Below are 22,955 nucleotides of genomic sequence, written 5' to 3'. Positions count from 1 at the left end.
CAATTCCTCTGTGGGCATTTAATTCCAAAAAGTTGGCATGAGTCAAGCCCATGCCAGGTGTTAAGAGTGGGCTCCAGTTGGTGCTGGGGCCATGCTGGGAGTGATGGATTCCAGCCCCCGACACAAGTCCAGGAAGTGGAGGGGCCCATACAGGATCCCAACTCAGCAGGACTCCATGTCACAGGAGAATATATGTGGGTATCACATGTTCCTAATTACCACCCAGAAAGTTGGTGCTTACCTGGTCCCTCAAAGGGCAAGAGTGCGGATGGAATAGGGTCCTTAGCACCCAGTGGAATGAGGTAGAGGTTCTTGATGTGCCTGGTCTTATTAGGTACAACACCAAAACGGCCACGACTGCTCAAGTAGGAGTAGAGAGAAACATAGGCAACCTTTTCTTCCTCTGTCAGGGGATGAAAGCGGATCAGACAGAGCTCCTACAATGCAAACAGAGGACAGGGGAAAGACTTTACCTGTGGTCATGAGAGGAAAGCATCTGCTTTAAAATTTGTACCCAAACCTCAAAAGTACAGCCTGAAATGGGAGATTTTAGCAATTCTGATTTTGACTTTCATAGCCTTATTGTCCAACATTTGAAATAATGAAATAATGAAGTAGTAAAAGAAATTCACAATCAAGCATCCAACTTCTTGACTCAAGTCTTGGTTTCAGCAGGAGACCCTTTAAAATGACTTCTACTCACAGCCTCAATTTCAGAGAGCTCTCCTGTGAGAGGGACAGGCCATGTAAGGTGTAGGCCTACCCACGTCTGCAGCAAAGTAAGCTTTCCCGCACGCACAGCGGCTGTGGGCAGAGTGAGCCGCTGCACGATCTGCAGCCATTCCCTGTGTGTCTCCACATGGGAGGGTTAAACTAGGCACAGGGTCTAAACCCTTTTCGGAATCTGATGGAAAACTGTACATACAGACACACGCAGCTGTAGCTAAATCTCAGGGGTTCCCCGAAAATCAAAACCCATTCAAGAGCCTAGGCTGGGTGCCTTTTGCCAGATCACCTCCAAATTCCCATTGTACTCCTTCAATCATAAAAAAATAAACATAAAAATGAGGAAATAAAGTTTTCACATTTTTTTACTAAAATGTAATCATATGATTACAGTAAAGGAAAAAAAACCCTTCTATCACCGTATTTCTCAAACACACCATCACACAGGAATGTAACTATATAAACTTACTTTAACATTCACCTGAAAGTATCTAGTAAGTTGCAGGCTGACATTCCAACTGTTAACCATCAAAATGAAAGGTTAAAAAAGATGTTTAAATAAGCTCTATGTTCCATTGTTGCAGAGACTATACTATAAGCGGATACCTTAGACACAGAAGACTTGAGTTCACCAACATAATCCCAAACCATCTTCGGTGCGATCCTCCCACCGATGTGAATTGTGTTGGGCAAGTCCTAAATAAAAAGTACTTTGAGTAAATCACTTGTGAAATTCTAGTGTTCAAAAAGAGACTAATGCAGTAACATGAAGGCACCAAACAACCCAAAATTCAAGAAAACAACAATTCCAAGGAAAATGGTGATAACCGTATTAAATACTGACTGGTGAACTACCATCCAGGATTACAAGCTCCCAAACCCAAAGGTGGTGTAATAACCTTCTGACAAACAGCATTGTTTAGAAACTACTGCGCAACCTTTTTATGTAATCTTTTGTGAACACGCACATACAGTAATGATTCAGTTATTACCAGGATAACTGACTTGCCACTCCTTCCTAAGGTCATAAATTCTAGTGCCATCTTTGTTAACTTTGAAAAATGAAAGACCTATCAGGAGGTTACACCTGCCACCCACACTATGCAGGTTACAGACTCCTGGCCATGCTGGTGGCTGGGCACACACGTGTGGTAAATGCCCTTGCTAAACAGATCACTGCTAAACAGATCACTGTTCTGCCCCACTGCTCAAATTTCTGCTCTGTGCAAACCTGCTGGCCCACTGTGGCAACCGTTATCTCGCTTTCAGACGTACTTAAGTAACCAGGCAGCCAGCGTAAGAGTGTCACATGTCTGCCTGTAGTAGAGGAAATCCTGTGAAAGACACATACACACAAGCACACACACATATACTCTTCGTACTAACCTCACTGAGATAATCAAAACACCCAGAGACAGGATATGCTTTAGTGACAAATTCTGCTACACTTTTCATGTTAATAAATCCTTTCCAAACAGTGTTCAGTTGAGATAAAAAGTGGGTCGTATCTCCTTCTTCAGAGGAATGTGACTCAGAGACACTGTAAAACAAAACCATGAAAAATAAGGAAATCTGTGTAAAATGAGAATTTCAAAAGAATGAAGACCATGTGTTTAAAAGTAAAAATTCCTGCAAGTTTTGGTAGCTTACTTTTGCCAATTAAATGTTTTAATCATAAGGATATAAATAAGACATTTTGGTCAAAGAACAAATAAACTGAATTGTATTTCTGAGTAAAATTAAGAGTTGAAATCACCAATTGCCTCCATTCATTAGTTCAAAAGAAAACTTCATTGGCTCTTTCAGACTATATCTGAAATACACACCTGATATTCTGTGATGGAACTGACAAGTGTCCTGGGTCAGGGGATGAGGACGGCTTAGCCAGTATGAACCTGGGCACCGTCACAGAAGTCAAAGCAGGCATTGGTGTGTCTTGTTTGGTTTCTACCACGTGGGCACTGTCTGGCTGGGCTGCTATGGAGGCTGTGACTGTGCACAATCCACTTGGACCAGTCCTGGAGTCCCAGCTTGACATAATGACCGAGGTGATCACTGCATTCCCACGGCCTTCCACTGGGGAGAGCTCAGGAATGACATCTCCTGGGGGCCCAGAGAAATACTTTCTCTTCAGGTTTGGATGAGAAGCACTTTCCAGGTCTGGCTCAGAAGCATTTCTGGGCAGAGTTCCTGGTGTTCCTTCATCAGCTGAGTTAGGAACTGGATCAGATGGAGAGCTGACACACTTGGATTTTAAGTCTTCTTTCTTAGCAGAAGCCAACAATTTCTGTTTTTTCAGAGGTGGCTCATCTTCTGATGAGGAAATGTGACCTGAGGTAAATGAGGAAAGACATGGTGAGAAATCTGGCACATCCAAGACCACAGCGTGCTCATGAGCAGATAATTGCTTACGAGAACCCAAAAGCAACAATGCAAAGAGAGGAGCTAACTTCATGAACTCCAGAAATCCATTCTACCCTTTTTGTTTGTTTGTTTAAACTCACCTTTACAAGGATTAGTGATTTTAAACAAAATCCAGTTTAACATTATCCCCAAATTATGCTCACCTGTACAGATTTTACAATTTAGATTAAAAAGTTGCGCCTCACGGTGGCTTGTTGTGTCTTTCAACAAACTGCTACAGACGTCCAGAAGGGGCTGGGGGCTTTTTTCAGGGACAGCTTGTACTGATTCTTGCTGTTCCTCAAAGAAAACAAAAAGGTAGGTCATTTATTTTCCAATGCCATTTCCAAATTAACAGCACACATGAAAAACGGTGGATGTGATTAAGAACCGCTAGACGAAAAAAAAAGGACCACTGGATACAAGTCCTTGAGCAGTAATGAAATTATATATATTTGTTATAAGCTCAGTGTCCTGCCCAATAATTTAAGACACCTAAAAACATTTGGAATGGAGAAATTTTACTCTATCTTTTCTGAACCCTGAAAATACCAAAATGCTCACACCTAAGACTGACACGGGTGTAGAATCTTTTATACTGGGAATGGTTTCCTGTTTTTAATGTCAGTCTTTTTGCCTTCATGGCACAATTTAGTTCTGGATTCTATCACCTAAAATAAAAAAGACAAAAATCAAGTCCTCCACCTTGTTTTCCAGGAGGAAAGCATATCACTCCTGCAAACAGTGTATTATTTGACTTCTGGTAAAGTTAAGTCTCTGGTATCTGAAGCAGCCATTCTGAGTCAGTACTCACAGATGTCATCAGTTTCTCTTTCCCCCGGGAACTTTCCTTAGATCCAAGTTCTTCTGGCTTCATTCTCACAAGTTTTGCCAAAGAGATTTCTCCACGCAAAACACGACGGAAGAGTCCCTATAAAGAAACATCATTCATTCATTCATCCATTCATTCAAACAATATCTGTGTGTGTTAATGTGGAGGCTACAGAAACAACAAAGCAGCACAAGAAGCTCTGCCTGGAGGTTCAAGGACCACTGGACAAAAAACCAAAGCTTTCAATGGAAGGCTGCACTGCACAGAGCCCTGCAGAGGCGCGACCTCACCTGCCTCCCAAAGCAGTCCCTTGAGAGCACGCGCCAGGCCGCCCAGCTGAGAGCAAATGGAGGCACAGAAAACATGCGTTTCAAAGTCAAGCAAGGCCCATGTTGCACTGATTCTTTTTTAAAAAATAAAAAGTCACCTCCGCAGGAAAAACAAAATCATGTACACAATTTGGAATACAGGTCAGAAATATACAGTATTAGGAATACAGACAGGAAGAAATGACTTGTGCTGGGGGGCTGTTAACCACGCTGAGATGCAGAGTATCTGACCCTGGTTCTACTGCACAGCTAAGAGCTCATAGAGTGACACAGAGGCCCAGAAGACTGTGAGCCCTGGAGGCAGGAGGCAAGAGACTGTACCAGACAAGCAGCTCAGCCTTCTCAGATTCCATTTCCATTTTCATTGCAGGAGAACCCCCACTCCACAGCTGCTATGAGGACTGAGCTGCCCTGCAGCACCCGTCGAAATGATGAGAACTGGAGGGGCTGCTCCTTATTATTACTGTGAAGTAGCCCAAATTGTCGGGCTCACTCAAGTGATGATGAGAGAAAAGAAAATAAGGCAGAAAAGGCTGTCTGTAGCCAGAATATGGACACACCCATATTCTAGATTAAAGAATCTGTACTTTAGAGCAAATGAAGGGATGGGCATGTGATTTGGCACTGCAATGTTTAGAAGAGGCCAACCTGGTGAAATAAAAGATGAACTTCAGCCAGTGAGATCCCTGACAAGAGTCCACTTAAGGTAGGGAACAGAAAGATCCTCAAATAACACCAAGTACATGGGGGCATACAGAAGTGTCAGAGGATAAAAATACTTTCTAACTTTCATGGAAAGAATATAAATGTTGCAAATGCTGTTTGATGTATTACTGTGAAACTCAGCTAATAGAAAACAGACACCAAGTTTCCTTCTGCGTCAGGAATATTGCAGTACACAGAGACCACACACACCTGATTTTTAGGATCCTTGAGGTTGAACAGGAGGCTGCGGTATTTTCTCATGTAGCGAATATCTGTAACTTGAAACAAGTTAAACATTTCCTTCTCCAGATGAAGGGCGATGTTTCCTACTTCTTTCTCTGTCATGATTAAGTCATCACTGTCACTGACTCTGAATGGAATGAAAAAGAAACTACATAAACCCCTTGAATTTGGATACATTACATTTTTGAAGAAGTAGGGCAATCTCAAAATGATCACGCCATACATGGAAGAGCCTCCACAGATAAAAGCCAAGGACAACAGCCCACCTTTTCCACAAAATCTCTTTCAAGGAGCATCGTATATTCTGCCGAATTTGTGAACTGGGCTGTGACTGGGCAGGGCTCCAGGTCCCAAGGTGTCCTGGGACTGGAGAAGCCACAGGAAGAGAAGTTGTTACTGGCTTCCCAATGGCTCCAACCAAAGCAGCAGATCCAGGGAACTCTCTGGAAGCCACCGTCTGCATGACAGCAGAAGTGCCACCTGATGGGGTGCCCGAGAGCCACGGCTTTTGTGAGATGGTGCCCTTGAAGCTAGAGGGTGCCTTTTTAATGGCCAGTTTGGCTGCTGCCACATTAGCAAATGGAGGAGACATCTTTGGAGCGAGATGTCTTGGTGATGGTCGTTTGCCCACCAAGCAGCCCGGGGAGGCTTTTCTCTTTGAGGCCGAGGCCACCGCTGCCTTCTCCTCTGCTCTTCCATCTGCCTTCCTGGCTGCAAGAGAGAGCGCAGGTGTGCGGGTGACACAGGAGAACAGGCTTCAAAGCACGCCCACCCTTAACTAGCAAGAGCTTACTAGGCATTACTGAATAGGATACATCTAGAAAAAAGGATTTTTAAAATCTTAAAATTCAGAAAAGAAGCATAATTAAGGTCTGTCAGCAGTATTTATTATAGACTATGGCTTATTTCAGATAGAAAAATGCTTTATTATTTTATTATATTAAAGCTTTTACTTTGACCAACAAACTCCATAATCAAAGACTCAATTTACTCCTCAGTTGAGCTTTAAAACTGAAGGACAAACTTCATTTTACCAAAAAAACAAATAAAAATACCCTACATAGGTTTAGGATAGCACTACAGAATTCAAGTGCAATTTTCTTGTAAACTTGAGTTTCAAAACTCTTTTCAGGAAGGGTAAACAGACGAGTGCTCCTTACATGCACATTCAACCCCGAGTGGAACTCTGTGGCAACCACATCTGAGCGGGGGGGGGGGGTTCACATGCCACATTGTCCTACTAGACGAGTCACTTGTAGGTGATGCCATTAATGAAATATGGAAAGGTGAGAGGAATTTGCAAGATGGGGAAAGTCAATCATGTTTCCATACTAAGAATTGGCAACCAACAACACAATAATGTTGCTGTTTAAATGTCCCCCTTTAAAGCCTTCTAGTCATTATTCAATTAATGTGGTAAACAGTAAATTAGTGCTTTTAATTAAAACAAGGATTATAGTCAAAAGCTCAAAAAAAACCCTCAAAAGCCCCCAACTTGCACAAAAACCTTTACATGCCAGGAAAGAACCCATTGCATTATAATCCTATATAGTCCACCAGAACTCAAAGATCAGAACTGCAGCCCCTCAGCTAGGCAGGGGCTCTGGTGCAGACGGCATGTCAGTGGATGATGCTTGTTTGGCAACAGTACATGAAAAAATGCTCAGCATCACTAGTCATCAGAGAAATTCAAATCAAAACCACACCGAGATATCATCTCACTCCAGTTAGACTGACCATTATTAAAAAGACCATTAATAACAAATGCTACTGAGGATATGGGGAAAGGAGAACTCTGCTACAACGTTGGTGGGGCTGTAAATTAGCACAGCCACTATGGAAAACAGCAAAGAAGCTTCGTCAAATACAGACAGCACTGCCATATGATCCAGCAATCCCACTACTGTATATATATCCAAAGAAATGGAAATCACTTCAAAGGGTTACCTGCACTCCCACGTTCACTGCAGCTCTATTTACAATAGCCAAAATATAGAACCAACCTCCGTGCCCATCGACAGATGACTGGATAAGGAAAATGTGATACATGTACACAATGGAATACTACACAGCTATGAAAAATGAATGAAATTCTGCCATTTGTAACAACCTGGATGAGTCTGGAGAAAATTATGTTGTGTGAAATAAGCCAGACAAGGATAGATAAATACCACATGCTCTCACTTATAACTAGGTGCTAAGAAAGAAAGAAACAGAAGAAAAGTAACAAAGAAACAGAAAAGACTACAATTCCTTGAACTTTCAGAAGGACAGAAGAAACTAATGGTTACTAGAGATGTGGGGATGGAGGGAGGGAGGGAGTTTGGGGCATGATGGATCAGGTAAAGGGCATAAAGAAAAATCACGATTTGTAATAATGAATATGCTAATAACAATATTTTTAAAAGTAAGACACTTTAAATACAAAAAGAATGTCATTATTGGCTTTGAAGAAAATTCCAGCTATGTGGATTACATTAAAAACCAGCTGTCAAGCTAAATCCTTTATCAGAACAAATTTTGATATTTCGTCAAATTGGGAGGAGAATGCTGGTTTAGATATACAATATCTGGTTACTCCCAGCCTCATTTATTTGTCACTGACAACTCTGGGAGAGACAGAGAAAATGGCTTATGCAACTTGTAAAAAAAAACACAGACACACCCTCCACCACTAGCTTTAAATTTCTACACAACGATCTTGGGATCTGGTATTCTACCATATGTTTGTTTTAGTAAAGGAAATTTACTCATGATTTCAATGCAATGTTCTTCTGGAGCCAATGCCAGAATTTATCCTTGAGGACACATGTACTCCTGGATCCATTTCACACTGTGCCTGGCCACCTGTGTGGCACACACACATGAGCGGGAGGACAAGGCTTTCAGATGGGGAACTCACAGAAGCAATTATCTGGGTTTACATCTGCAGGCTATTAAGGTTTTCCTTTTCAACTTCCACAGCTAGAATTAAACTGCAGAAATCTGTTTTCTACTTAAAATCTGTTCACATCCCAAATGTTTTAAGTTACTTTACAAGACTTTAGGGAGTCCAATATACTGGGAATTGTGTCTGTAAATATAAAGACCAGGCACTTCCATTCCAAAATTGTAATAAAGCACAAATACATTAGAAAAGAATTTTCAGCACACTTCATGCCTTGAGTAATGGGGGGTAAACAGTGGAAACAAAGAGAGGCAATATGGAAGCAAACAGATATAATAACACAAGAGAAACACCATTTTCTTGGGGAGAACTAAAAAGCAAACTGTGTCTGTAAACTAAGGAAATTATACAGAAATCCACCCCCCCAAAATTTACAAAAATTGCATGTTAATCGCATCACCTTGAGAATGTGAAGGATAATTTAACAGGCAGGGCACCTCCTTAAGCAGGAGCAGAGAGCTTCCTGCACAGCAAGGCCCAGTTCACTGAGCAGCTATACCTGTGCCCACACACCGAGGGCAGCATCAGCCATGTGGGAGCAGAGGATGTTGTCAAGGCCACCTCCACAAGCAGCAGCAATGCTCAGCTCTACACCACAGGACTTCTCACAATGTACACAGTCACACAGACTGGAAATGGACCCGATATCAGCCTCAGGACCCCCGCCCCCTGAAAGCATTTCTGCAGCCAGTCAGGGAGACAAGGGTCATCATGGAGTGCAGTTATGATGGGCTGTGTACATGCTGCCCCCTCCCACTATACCTGTCAGGACTCAGAGGATGTGCCCTGCTACCAAAAAGTCAGAGATGTTTGGTGGGAGAGAGAGGCAGAGGCACATTGAACTTGAATTATTTTACCCATGACCCTACTCTCCTCCCAATCATCATTTGGAAAAATGACATTTCTGGGGAAACAGAAAATGATCACAAGCAAGTAGCTAAAATGTATGTCCCTTATAAATTTGAGATATCAATCAATTTCAATTTTGAGATGTAGAGATGTGCTGGGAAGGTTAATTAGCCATATCAGTGTCAGTGAAAAGCTGATGGAAGAAGTGGGAAAGGCCAAAGGAGAAAACCTATGAGTACAGAAATTACCCTGTCTGATCTGGACTTCCATCCATCCCTGTCCCCCCTCAAAAAGTGAGTGAAGTAGGAGATTACTTCCCCATCTTTTCCTCTCTCCAATGTGCACAGTCTCCTCAACCCCCACACTTGGAGTATTGGGGTCAGCTCTCCAATTCTGGTCAACACAGAGAAAAACTAACTGAACTGAAATTAATCATCCAAATTATCTCTTCTGTGGTTATTTATACCCCCCAGTTTTTCTTTCCTTTACTGTTAAGTGCATATAATCAATTTAATTAAAGCATTTTAGCAGAATGTTAAAAAGTGACTGCTCCAATCCCTTTCCCAGATATGAGATACTTATTTTAACATCTGTTCATTGGCTCTAAAAGTGCTGTTTTGCACAGGTGCTATAATTGGATGAACATATGAGACATGCTATTTGCTGGCTTCAAATTCTCAGGTCAAACAAGCTAAGGTGTATGGAGATTCATTATAACACAGTAACAGGTTAATTCAATTGGGATTCCATTTCTTACGTCTTGGGCTGCTTACATAACCAAAAGGAATTACTTTTTTTATATACATATATAGACCACAATAGATCTAGCACCTACCTACAGAAGTACCGCCCCACCAAGTGATGTGTTCAAAGGACAATAAAAAGGAAAACACAGAACACATTTATTATCCTGAAATCTAGGGCTATTTAATCTTTTTGGTGTTTATTTTATAAGGCACAAAATGCACTATGAACACCATAAATAAGAACTGATTTGACCATAGTTTTATGATAGAATAAAATGTATCGGATGGATTGAATTTAAATTTTTAATTTAACGGTGCAGCATTAGTCTCAGAAACAAGATGCATGATCGAATCAACAAGCTGCGTGATCTAATCGGGTTTAATGGATCTATTTGGAATATCCTCATTACATTAATTTGAAATGTATGCCAGGGTATGACCTTTAATAGTCTGATCTTTCATAATAGCTTAAGAAATGAGCCAGGAAACCAGTCACACTTAGAATTCTCAGCACTTTCTCTTTAGTGAGGACACCCTATGGTTCCACATGGGCAAGCACACCTCTCACTCACTGTGGGATCTACAGAGCAGCAGTAAATGCCCTTCAAAATTCAAATGCATGTTATCTGGGTGTGTACTATATGAGTAGGACATGAAAAAACTCCCACCTGTCCAGTCAGAGTTAAACTTAACTCCTGAAAAGCATACCTAAGTTGAATACGAGATGCAACACTAATTTGCAGAGGTTCACAGAACATATAAAAAAAAGTGCTGATTTTATGTGCTGAGATTGGATCATGTGGGAAAACTTAAGTTTCATATGGGCTGTAAGAAGACTAACTAATGTTTGGACAATGAGGAATTTTAAATGCTGGGCAGTCTATCTATTCAGATTTTGCTGAAGACAATACAAACGCTTATCAGAGCCTGATAAGGAAAACAGATTTAAAAACTTAATCATGAAGGTGAAACATTTACTAATGAGGTTTGTACACCTTTTTGGAAAACACTGACTGGAAGTCCCAAGAGATTAGAGATAGATCCTCAGTGTCAGGAGGCATCTTGCACATGGGCATTCCCTTCCAGCACTGATGGTGCAGCCAGTGTTTATGAACAGCATTAAAACACAACTGCAACCCCCAGTCCTGGACAGGCTCAGGAAATGGCTGTCTGGAAAGAGTGGGAGGGGTCCAGGAGGCCAGCCCCCAGGTGATACATACATTTGCACAACAGTGATGATGAGACAGTGGAAGTCTTTTCCAGCTTTACTGCACTGTAATTGTGGTTGCTTGCCCAGGACGGCATGCTGCTTTCACAAGTTGTCTCCTTCCCGAGGGATTTGCTCCTAGAAAAAGCCACCACCGCCTTCTTCACTGTGCCTTCTTTTTTTTCTGGAGCTGGTCTCTCATGCAGAGAAGAGCTTTTAATGCCTCCCTGGATAATAAGTAAAACCCCAATTATTAAGAAGGCCAGAAAGTACACCTCCACTTCATTTCACTGAGCAAGAAAGGTCATAATCCTATACCTTCTTTGGGTCATCTACCCTGCGTCTGCACACCACATTTGCCTAGCAGCAGTCTGGCTACCTTTGCACATTGAGCTAACCTTTAGCACTCCCACCTCTTATTCAGGATTCCAACTTTTTGAGTGACAAGAAGATCCCTGACACAGGACCCCCTGTAACCTTGCTGAGGTATGAGAGCAGTGACACAGGATGCAGGAAGAGCACAAATGATGTTTCTTTATCCTCTGCAAGGCCCAGGGCATGCTTGGTGCAGCCATTTTCCTCCTGGGTGCAGCAGCAACCACTTCTTTGTCAGTTCTATGCTTTAAAACTACCAACTTTAAAAATTAAGTCACCTAAAAGTAAAATAAGCATTTGAAAATAATCAAGAAAACTCTCCAAACAGTGTTAGTTACACTTTGCTTGTCATAAATGTAACATCAACCTGAGCCCCAGGACAGGCCTGAGAGAAGAACCTGTGATTTCCAGCAATCCCTGAATTCTCCCCAAATTCCACAGAGTACCAAAGGCAGCCTCATCCACCTGGAAGCAGGCAAGAAGCAGAGCATGCCTGGAGTCCAAGGCAGGACCTGAGGGCAGCATCTCCTGCCTGGAAGCAGACACGGAGCACACTAAAACACCCCTTCCACATGGGTGGGCCACCACAGCCACTACCACAGCCATGGCTGCTGCAAAAGCAGCTCAAGACCACCACAGTATCACAGCAGTCACGCAGACAGCCTACCAGATACCTAATGGCATTGACACCAGTGGAGTGTGGAAAAAGAAGAGTACAGCCTTCTCTTCAAAGCCCACTCCAGAGTAACAGAAGAAGCAGCAACTATTCTCTAACAGATGACCAGACATAAATATAGAGATACTAGAAATATGAAAATCCAAGAAAATATGACACCACCAAAAGAATACAGTAACTCAGCAATACCAGACTGTATATAGCAAGAAACCCTTGCAAGGACATAAGGGGTATTATGAGCAACAATCTTAAAGGAACTCACTGACATAAGAGAAGACTCAGACAACATAAAAAAATGAGAAAAAAAATCTATGATATAAGGGAGGAAATTTACAAAGAGATTAATATCTTATAAAAGAATGATCAGAACTCATGGAACTGAAAGATTCACTCAACGAAATAACACAATGAATAGCCTTAAGCAGCAGGATAGAACAAGCAGAAGAAATGATTTCTTATCTTGAAGATGAGCTTTTTAAAAATTACCCAGGCAGGAAAAAAAGAAAAAAGAAAGAAAGAAAAGGAAAAAAACCTTTAAAAAAGGAAGAAAATCTAAGAGAGCTACAAGGCAACCTTAGGCACACAAAAATTCAACTCATGGGTGTTCCAGAAGAGGAGGAGAAATGAAAAGGCATGGAAAACCTATCCAATGAAATAATAATGGTAAACTTCCCAGGAACAGGGAGAGACATGGACCTCCAGACCCAGGAAGCTCAAAGATCCCCAAACAGATTCACCCCAATAATACTCTCCAAGACACACAGTAAGTAGTCAAACTGGCAAAGCTCAAAGACAAAGAGAATATTTTAAAAGAAGCAAGAGAAAAGCATCAAGTCACCTATAAGGGAGCCCTTATCAGACTAACAGCAAACTTTTCAACAGTAACTCTGCAGGACAGAAGGAAATGGGATGACATACTGAAAATACTAAAAGAAATAAACTGCCAGAGAAGCACACCATATCCTGTAAGGCTATCCCTCAGAAATGAGAGAGAAATAGTGTATTTTCCAGACAAAAATTGTGGGAGTTTACCACCATGTCACCAGCCCTGTAAGAAATCCTCAAGGGAGTCCTACACAAGCAATTCAAAAAATAGTAATCACCCATCTTACTAGCCATAGTTCTGTTGAAACTGCTTCTTACAAAATTCAGTCGTGGTAGGTGATGTGTTTCAAGAAATTTATTCATTTCATCTAGATGATCTAATTTGTTGACCAACAATTATGCATAGTATTCTCCTATAACCCTTTTGATTTCTGTAAATTTCATTGTAATGACCCCTCTTTCATTTCTGATTTTAGTTATTTGAGTTTTCTTTTTTCTTAGTCCACCTAGACAAAGGTTTGCCAATTTTATGGATCTCATCAAAGTACCAACATTTACTTTCATTGATTTTCCCTACATTTTTTTCTATTTTCTTTCATTTTCTATACTCTAATTTTTATTAGTTACATTCTTTGCTAAGTCTGGGCTTAGTTTGCTCTTCATTTTCTAGTTTCCTGAGGTGCAAAGGTGATTGCTGATTTGAGATCTTTCTTTTTTACTAATATATGTATTTATATTAAATAAACTTCTCTTTTAGCAAAAAATAAAACATAAGTAAATAAATAAAAACAGGTAAGCTATGGAGACAGTAAAAAGACCAGAGGTTATGGAGGAGGAATGGATGAATAGGTAGAGAGGATTTCAAGGCAATGAAATTCTGTGACAGTATCATGGTAGACACACATCATTAAACATCTGTCCAAACCCACAGAATACACAAAAAAGTGTGAACTCTAATGTAAACTGTGTCTTTGGATGACGATGATGTATAAATCCGTTTCATTAATTGTAACAAATGTACCACTTTTTTGGGCAATGTTGCTAATGGGACAAGCTACACATGTGTGGGTCAGGGGTATACATGGGAAATCTCTGTACTTCCTGCTCAATATTGCTGTGAACCTAAAACTGCTCTAAAAAGTAAAGTCTATTAAAAATAAATGAATAAAAATAATAAACAAACAATCTTGTGAGTGAGGTCTCAAATGAAGAACACAGACTTGTCCAGAGCTCACCTCCCTCCCAACTGCCCTGTGTGTCTACTCTCTATACAAACTCCGTCGGGTGACTACCAACTCTTTTATTCAAGACTGCTGCCAGTGTCCTGAAGTCTTATATTCTCCATGCAGCAGTGAGTTAGCTGCTTTTGCTTTACTGCATTTATATGACTGAATTTCAGCTAATGGGTTATGAAAAAAAAATAGGTGGAAAAGGTGGAAGACAAAGGTAAAGGTGATACTATGTGCAGTACATCTGTATCTGCTTTCCCTTACATTCTACAAATAAATAAAAAAACAAGTCTCAGGGGGAAACACTGTTACACAAATTTTGCTCCAATTGTTCAAAGGGTGGTCTGAGTCAACTTACCTGAACACTATACTGTGCAAGACGGAGCTTCTCTGGCTTCATCTTGATCTTCTCCTTAGGTTTTGGCTTCTGTTCTTTGCCTGAACTTAAGCATTTCATAGTAGCTGCAGCATGTTTAAGAATGCGGTCCTTGCTGCAGTAGGCCAGGTTGGGCTGCACCACAGTGGAGCGCCCAGGTCTGGTACACCTGGAGGTGCCTGGAGCCTCTACCACCTGCAGAGCAAAACAGGGAGCTTCAGACAGTGTGCTTGCCAATTTCTGCAGTTAAAATGCTGTGTAAAATCACTATGTGTAGTACCAAGCTCACTGTTTTTAATTAAGAGATGTCAATAATATTTTTAATATGAATAAAATCCTATCTTTACTTATTCAAACTACATGAGTGTATTTCCCCGAGGCAAGGTATTCACATTTTAACTGTCCTTCAAACCATCTGTGGTGGGCAGAACTCTAAGGTGACCCTTAGGACACCTGCCGCTGGTACATATGCTCTGTATAATTCCCTCCATCTTGAGCATGAGCAAGGTCCATGCACACGATGAGACTTCATACCTACAATCAGGTTCTGCTATAGGGCAAACGTGCAGTAATTGCACAGGTAAGCAAGGTCCCAAATGAGATGACCAGAAAGGACCCTTAAGAGAGAAACTGGCCTTTCCTAAAGAGAGGAGACTCCATTGCTGATTGTGAAATAAGCTACCCTGCTTTGGGAAGGCCAACCAAGTTTAGGATCTGAGTACAGCTGCTAGATAAAATACGGGACACACAACTAAATCTGGAATTCAGATAAACAAACAAAAAATATTATATAAGTATGCCACAAAAATTGCATGGGACATACTTATATACTGAACAGAATGAGGGATTCTGGAAGGGGATCTTTCCCCTGCTGAGCCTCTGATGAGACAAGAGTCACAGCCTGACTGCAGTCCTGTTAAGATCCCAATCAGAGGGCCCAGTGAAGTCATGCCCAGGCTTGAGAACAACAGAAACTGAAACCATAAATGTGTGATGTTCTAAGCTAAGTTTGTGGTAGTGTGGTATATAGTAACAAAAACCTAATACAGCACAAGATGTACACTTGGTTGCTTCTGTGTTGATGGTCAAGACTAAAATACACATGAAGGCATCCCTCAAATGTACTTAAGTGAAAACTTATTTCTCAAATTAAATAATTAACATAGTTATATTTCTTCCACAGGATCTGTTTTACTTAGAATAAAGTTTTATATAAGCTTAAGTAAAACACATTGACGATAAAGATGAAATGGAGAAATTTTCCTATTAATTTTTCTTAATGACTGTGATATTAACAGTAGTGTCATATTTCCATTTAGTCACTCTTAATACTTTCATGGCACATTTATTTAAATGGCTCAGTCCTTGCACTTCCACCTTGCAGCTAACAGTGCAAGAGTGTTCATAAGGCAGAGATGCTTTGAGACACAGCAACCTCAAAGCCTCCTGTTTGGTTGGCCCCAGTTAGAGGACAAGCTGCCAGGGTAGGGGTGGGCCAGGGACTCAGGAAGGCCCAGAGTGAAACATGCTCTGAGTCACGTCCCCTCATGGGCACTGGAATGGAGATTATGAGCATGTGACATCTCTCCTCAACAGCAGAAGCTGACATATGTGGAAAAAATGAAGAATCACAGTCCCAGAGGGACATAAAAACCAGGTAGGAAGGAGTGTCAAGGAAATAGCCACAAGGCAGAGAAATGACACACTGAGCCAAGAATAGTGAGGGTCAGACTGATGCAGTCACCAAGACCACTCAGGGCTTCCCACACCAAGATGGCAAAAGAACCACAAGGCAGCTCGAGATGGTGTGTGTGGGTGGACAGGAGGGCACACGCATTTCAGCCATTCAAAAACAATGCTGCTGATACACATAAAATACATAAGTAACATCAAGAACATGGAAATAAAAGTGATTGTTAAGAATTAAGTGCACAACAGCTGATGAGGTAGGTACAGATGCTTGTCCAGATGGTGTGGGCAGGAGATGGGGGCAGAGCTCAGGAAGCCCCACCCAGATGCAGCACCTGTCTTGGTAGAAATTAGCTTATTTCAAGACAGAAACTTTCCCAACCTTGATATTTCTGCCCATAGCAAGTCTGGAACCCATAAGTTCATCCCCTTAATGTTTACCTCAGTAGGCAAAATACTCACAGGCTGGCAAAGCTTGAGTTTTTTCTTGCCACTTGGATTTGCAGCTTTCTCAACTCTCCTCTTTATCTTTTGGTCTTCACTAGATTTTTGCTCCACTGTTCCTGTACTTGTAAACTCTGTGTCATCAGCATCTCCAGGTCTAAATTTAGTTTCCTGATGGTCTGTGGTTTCTGCCTTAGTCTCATCCTGCACTTGCAGAACGGTGCAGTTTGGGCAGATATAATCTTCCCTGTTCCTTTCCAAAAGCCTTCCTCGAGCCTGAGAAGCGCCCCCAGAATTGCCACAAAACCGTTCTTCACATCGGTCACAGCAACTCATAAACCTGAAATCATAAAATAATGATATTAGGAATGGGACGTGAGGGACAAACACTTACTTTTGACAAATTAAGAAGTCCAATAGGTTTTAACATTCTATTGCTTAGAAAATGCAAATATACATAAAAGTACAGAGAACGGAACAAAGAACACATATGTCCCTCTACTGATTTTACTAACATTCAACTAAATTTGTGTATCCTTTTTTGGCTGGAGTGAACTATAGGCTTTCCAGGCATTGTACCCTAACTACTTCAGTATATGTCTCCTCAAAACAGCAGTGATGCCTTTGTCCCACCAACAAGCCAATAGAGATTCCTTAACACCAAAGTCTAGCGAAGACTCTGAGCTGCCCCCATGTCCACACTGGGGTTCCACCAGTCTGCCCCTGGCCCTCTGCTGTCTCCCAAGGAACAGTCTATGGGAGCACTCTCTGACAGATTACTGAGACCACGTGTGGTCTACTCGGCAGCCACTGGCTGCACATGGCTGGGTGGGGGCAGGGAGCTTCTCACCTCCTCCCATGCTCATCACTTTGACTATAAACAGCCACATGTTGGGTGGCTACCACAGGGGAGGGGTGGCTATAGGCAGGCCTTTCATTCCTTTTTTGATAATGATGAGTTCGTCTTTTTTGAATAAACAAATTATTCATCCAGCCTAGCTTTGTAACATTTAAAATCAAAACAAATATAAACACTATTTTCACCACCCGGATTTCTTTTAAAGCTGGGGCAGCCCATCCCTGTCCTCCCATGACCCACCTGTTGTTACGAGGCTGGAGACACATGCGGTCCAGGGTGTTGGGGTTGTGCAGCTCACATTCAGGCTTAGGCTTGCCCGAGTCCCTGCTCTCTTCACCTTTCACTTGCTGAGCTGCTGTCCTCTCCCACTGACTCTCTTGGTCATCGGTCACTGCCGGGGACACAACCCTCTGGACAGTCTCTGGCTCTTGCTTGCTGGGCAGAGCATTCTCGACAGTATTTCCTGCCTTGACATGCACAGTGTCTGTGGGATTCTCCTCCCGATGCTTCTTTCTCAGGTGATTCTGGATGCCTTTCAGGGGCCTGTCAGGTGGCTCTTGCTCTCGCTTTCTCCAAAGGCGATTCTGAAGCTCCTTCAAAGTCAGGCCATCACTGTCATTGTCGGAGGTGTCCTCCTCCTTGCTTCCTGTGGCCTTTCCAGAAGAGGCAGGTCGCTCCTGTACACTCAAGGAACCAGAGTGGGGGCCACTTTTCATCTCACAGGTACTTCCTATCCTCCCTTCCAAGGCAGTTTCAACATCTGGGACTGGACAAGACATTGGCTCACTGGAATCTTCAAAGGAGACATGAGCATTCTTCCTTCCTCGGCGCTGAACTATTGTGAGGGATTCCTCCACTGGCTCGGTGCACTGTGGCCACGTCCCACTGCGTCCCAAGGCCAGGCTGTGCTGCCGTGGGGGCTGCTGCCCCTGTGAGCCTGCCTCCACATCTCCCACACTCTCTCGCTTAGCAACAGTTGTTCTTCCGAATCCCTGGGTTTTGATGAAGGCTTTCCTTGTGGGTTTGATCATCTCAGGTGCGTCCTCACTGCGCAGGTCACCTTTACTTTCCATACCTAATGAGAAAATGTAATCACATCATGACCAGCAAGCCACTGAGCAAAAAGATGACACAACCTCAACCACACACAAGAGGGAGCACAACCTGTCTAAATGTAAATAAGAACAGGATGAAATGGAACAATCCTCTACCTACAAGATGTGGGACTGTGCATGAAGTAAGCCCTGTTGACCAGTGTTTCATGAAGTATGGCACGTGAAGTGTGGCACATAAGATGATTTCAGGAGACTCATTAAGGAAACTTTAATAGTTACATATGTAATGTTTGGTAGGAAAAAACAGTCAGCAACTCAAATGTGTCCTGCTGCCATTTACCTGCTAAGGACAGGGCTTTACAAAACAGGGATCAGGGAACAAAGGAAATAAGCTCCAGCACAAGTTTGGTAAAGACAGGATCACAGAGTGAGGTTGACAGACAGCCAGCAAGGGGACTGGCCATATCTAATTGGCTCTGGAGTCCTAGGCTGCAGACCACCCTGCTGGAGATTACATGTAGGGGAGAGGACTAGCTGAGCCCTGGCCTTTAGCTGCCCTGACCCAGGACCAGGAGGGATGCTGCTCTTGGACCCTCCATACCAGCCTTCCTGCTGGCTGAACTCTGAGTGATCCTCTTGGGTGCCATGTGGGAGAAGCACTGCTTAGATTCCACAACGTTGAGAGATAAGAAACAGGCATTGTTTTAGTACACTGAGTTTCTGGGATATTGTCAGCAGCAACAGATAACTGAGACACTTAGAAAATATGAACCTAGGCAATAGCTTTAAAGTATAACACTTTTCTCTATTTTTTTCACTTTCTAATAGGTTCTAGAGGATCATGTTTGTGAAACTTTTGCTCTTGTTTAAAACAACAAAACCTGAAAAACAGTACATACCATGAGAATTCTTTTCCAAGCTGTCCAGCTTTAATCACATTTAAATGCTAATGACTCTGGTTTCTGTGATGTTCCACCTGAGGGAACAGACAGGTATTAAATGAAAACCTTAAAAACATAAAACACACAACTTAAGATCACTTGCAACCTAAATTTTTCTTTTTGCTTCCATCTAAATGTTGTCACTTCCCAGTTTCCTATCCAGCTGTAGGTGCTGCCTGACTGCAAACCTGACCCACACACTCCTCAGTCACCCAGAAACTGGTGAGGCATGGACCACACCCCTTCCTTTATGCCCCGACATGGCTAAACTAAACCAGGCACCAACACTGACCCTGCATCAGCATGGAAACCCCAGGCCCCCAGTAGTGTGCAGAGGATCCTCTGTGATGGTGGCAACACAAAGGGGGGCTTACCATGCCAGCTGGGGACACTGGGCAAATCACACTGAGCTGCTCTCATCTAGGAGGCAATGCTGACCTGAAAAGGTCATAGGTTTGAAATGTGAGAAATAACACAAAAAGCAAAGACATGCTCCTTATCAGTACATACAGCAGAGCTGTTACTATACTACAGTATACTACATTATACTTGTAATAGATAATTATAATAAAACGCTAAATTACAATTGTTTATTCATTCTTGCTAAATATTTTACTTTTTGGGAAACACTTTCTTTGCTTACACAAATCAGCAAACTTTCAGTAAATTTGATAGACATTTTAAAAGAAAGTCAAGTCCCAATTTTCTTATAACACTTTGAATTTCTACTAAAGACGCAGTCTGAGGAGCCTGCACCAAGAAGGGCATGTGGATGCAGTACCTCTACCGCTGGGACCTGCCTCTGTGGGGAAAGCTTTCTGTAGGAGGAATAAAGGGACGCTGTGAATCAAATTCTTTTTGTTTGTTTCTTGGGTGGCTGGCCGGTAAGGGGATCCAAACCACTGACCTTGGTGTTAGCATGTAAACCTAATTCTTAACAGATGATTTTCAAATGAAAACGTTAGGCAAAAGTTTAGAATATTTCAAATAAATATGAATGTTCCATTATGTCAATCTCCTTACAAATGAATCCCACTTTATTAACAGAAGACACAAACTTATTAAGTTAAAATTTAGTTATTACCATTTAACAGTACTGATACTTTACAAACCTAATAATGAAAGCTTGGATACTTTTTCTGCTGGAATCCTAAATACAAAACAAAAAACAAAAAGCAAAGAAAAAAACCCCCAAAAACCTAGCTGACAAAATCTCTTGGTTCAAGTAGACAGCCAGGCCTCACAACACCGTTGTTGTTGGTCACTGTTCACAAGTAACAGGATTCATATTTTCAACATCTCACTTTATCTAGAGATACTAAAAGAAAATTAAAAAATAATTTTTTATAACTCTTAAATAACTAACTAAAGCCACATATCAGTAGTTTTAAAATAAAAAGGCACTACACTTTCCAAGTGATCTTATATTTGAATGTACATTATGTTACCCACAAATACATCTGGGGAGTTGGAAAAAAGCACATAACACCCTCTTTAAGGACTTTATCACAGAAAGGCAGATATTACCAGTACACTCAGAGAGAAGGGACTTAGAGAGGCCGGGAAGGAGCGGACAATCTTGGGTTTGCCCAGGGGGGCTGGCAGAGGCACAGAAGATGAGGGCTCAGAGGTCAGCCGTCAGGCATCTCCTTCTTTCCAAGTATAAGCCTGCTTCAGAGGTGAACTCAGCTCAACAAAACCCAGCACAGCAGAGAAACACGAACAAAAGGTGAAAAGGCTGAACAAAATTGTATATGAATGTAACTATTCAAAAACTCATAATATTGTAGCTATGTCATCATTTTAATCAAAAAACTAAGAAAATCTTTAGAAGATTAATGTTTACAATTACTAAACATCAATGTGGCACAGTTAATCTATGTGTACTTAAATAACATTTCTCCTTCTAGATGCTCTTTCAATAGTCACACCTAAACACTCACTTGAGATGCTTTTCTTTCTAGGTAGGACCTGAATATCTACCTTTTTCTAGCACATCTGCCCCAGAGCCCACCCTCCTGAGCAGCTTCTCACCTGCTCCAGCTGCCCCCTCTAACTGTGGTCTCCCTGGTGACCTCGGAACAGAGAGGAAAACATTCCGCCTCATCCTTTTAAAGAGACGGTGACCATTTAGTGTTCATTGATTAGCCCAATGACATCATCATGGTCACATAATCTCTTCAATGTAGTAAACCTACCCTCAAAATGCCTGCTTCAAGAATTCAGAAACTACCTGGAAATACATTTTTATATTTCACAAGACTGAACATTTATAAAAGCAATGTTCTCAGGAATGAAAAACCACTTTTAAAAATTCAAATTCTATATTAATCTGAAAACATGTTTATGGATTTAAGTTCTGAATAATCAGAAAATATACAGTTATTTCTGTTAAGTAGAATGAGATAAAGGACATATTCAGAACAGATGGGATCATTCCACATATGCAAAATTGATATCTTTTTATAATTTCTTCAACACTGGGAATCTAATATAAAATTTCAGTTAGCTTGTGAAATAAAAACATATGTATACCAAGGCAAAGTAAAACAAAAAATTGTTAAATTGCTAGCACAACTTAGAATTAGTGTATCACTCTACCCACTACCCAGCACATTACATGGGGAACATGGTCAATCACACCATATTAACACTATTTATTCTCAATAGGAAGAGAAAGGTGGGATTCTCTGAAACTGGGAAAGCAAACAAACTGTAGGGTTAACACTGAATGTACTGAATTTAAAATTATCTTTCTACATTTCTAAGCACAAATTTCTTCTCAGCTGAAAACTGCTCTACTTCCTACTAACTAGAAGTTGGGATGATGCTATGGAATCTAAGATTAAATTTTATGTATGCATACATTTGTGCGTGCGTGCGTGCGCATGCACACATGCATGCAGAAACCTGGACTGCCACAATGGAGCCTATTGTCCAGGCCCAGGACTTGAAGCACTGGGAACCTCTCCCCACTCCACCTCCCAGCCTGAACCACCTTGGCATTTGAGTATTCCAGCCCTACCCGGACTTCCTTCTGGCAGACCTCTATACCAGAAGTGGGAAATGTGGAGGAACACACTGCATCTGGCCAATAGGAAACACCCTCTGCCGATTGCAAAGATGTTCTGGCCAATGACAGAGGCCTGTGTATACATGCTGCTCTCCACTAACTTCCAGCCTTTTAATATAAAATGTTTGCTACATTGAGGCCTCTAGATGTAAAGAGGTTACCAATGTATGATAAAGTAAAGTTAAAAGTGTCACCTCTTGTAAATGTCCATTTTTTTATTGTTTTGAACCCTAAGGCTATATTAAATAAAGTGATAAAAGTGGACATTATTGATTTGTTCTCAGGCTTTAAGGTAAAGCATCTAGTCTTTCACCATTAAGCATGATATTAGCAGTACTTTTATATAGGCACCCTTTTACAGGTCTAGAAAATTCCTTCCTATTCCTAATGTGCTAGGAATTTTATTATAAATGGATGTTGGATATG

General features: G+C 41.5%; 1 protein-coding gene across 1 annotated transcript; it reads right to left on the bottom strand.

Annotated features, from left to right (window-relative positions):
- Positions 1-215: 215 nt before the first annotated feature.
- On the bottom strand, positions 216-18,533 carry LOC134375615 (death-inducer obliterator 1-like). Its single transcript, XM_063094225.1, is given in 14 exon segments — positions 216-437; positions 1,333-1,422; positions 2,113-2,266; positions 2,553-3,057; positions 3,294-3,429; positions 3,694-3,747; positions 3,750-3,800; positions 3,944-4,060; positions 5,206-5,365; positions 5,505-5,949; positions 11,001-11,214; positions 14,451-14,663; positions 16,620-16,941; positions 17,701-18,533. Coding segments are annotated over 14 exon segments (3,516 nt in total).
- Positions 18,534-22,955: the final 4,422 nt, after the last annotated feature.

This window comes from Cynocephalus volans, chromosome 4 (genome assembly GCF_027409185.1).
Source record: "Cynocephalus volans isolate mCynVol1 chromosome 4, mCynVol1.pri, whole genome shotgun sequence".
In the NCBI taxonomy this organism is placed as follows: Eukaryota; Metazoa; Chordata; class Mammalia; order Dermoptera; family Cynocephalidae; genus Cynocephalus; species Cynocephalus volans.
The sequence above is the reverse complement of the archived record's forward strand: the minus strand, read 5'-3'. Positions and strand labels throughout refer to the sequence as shown.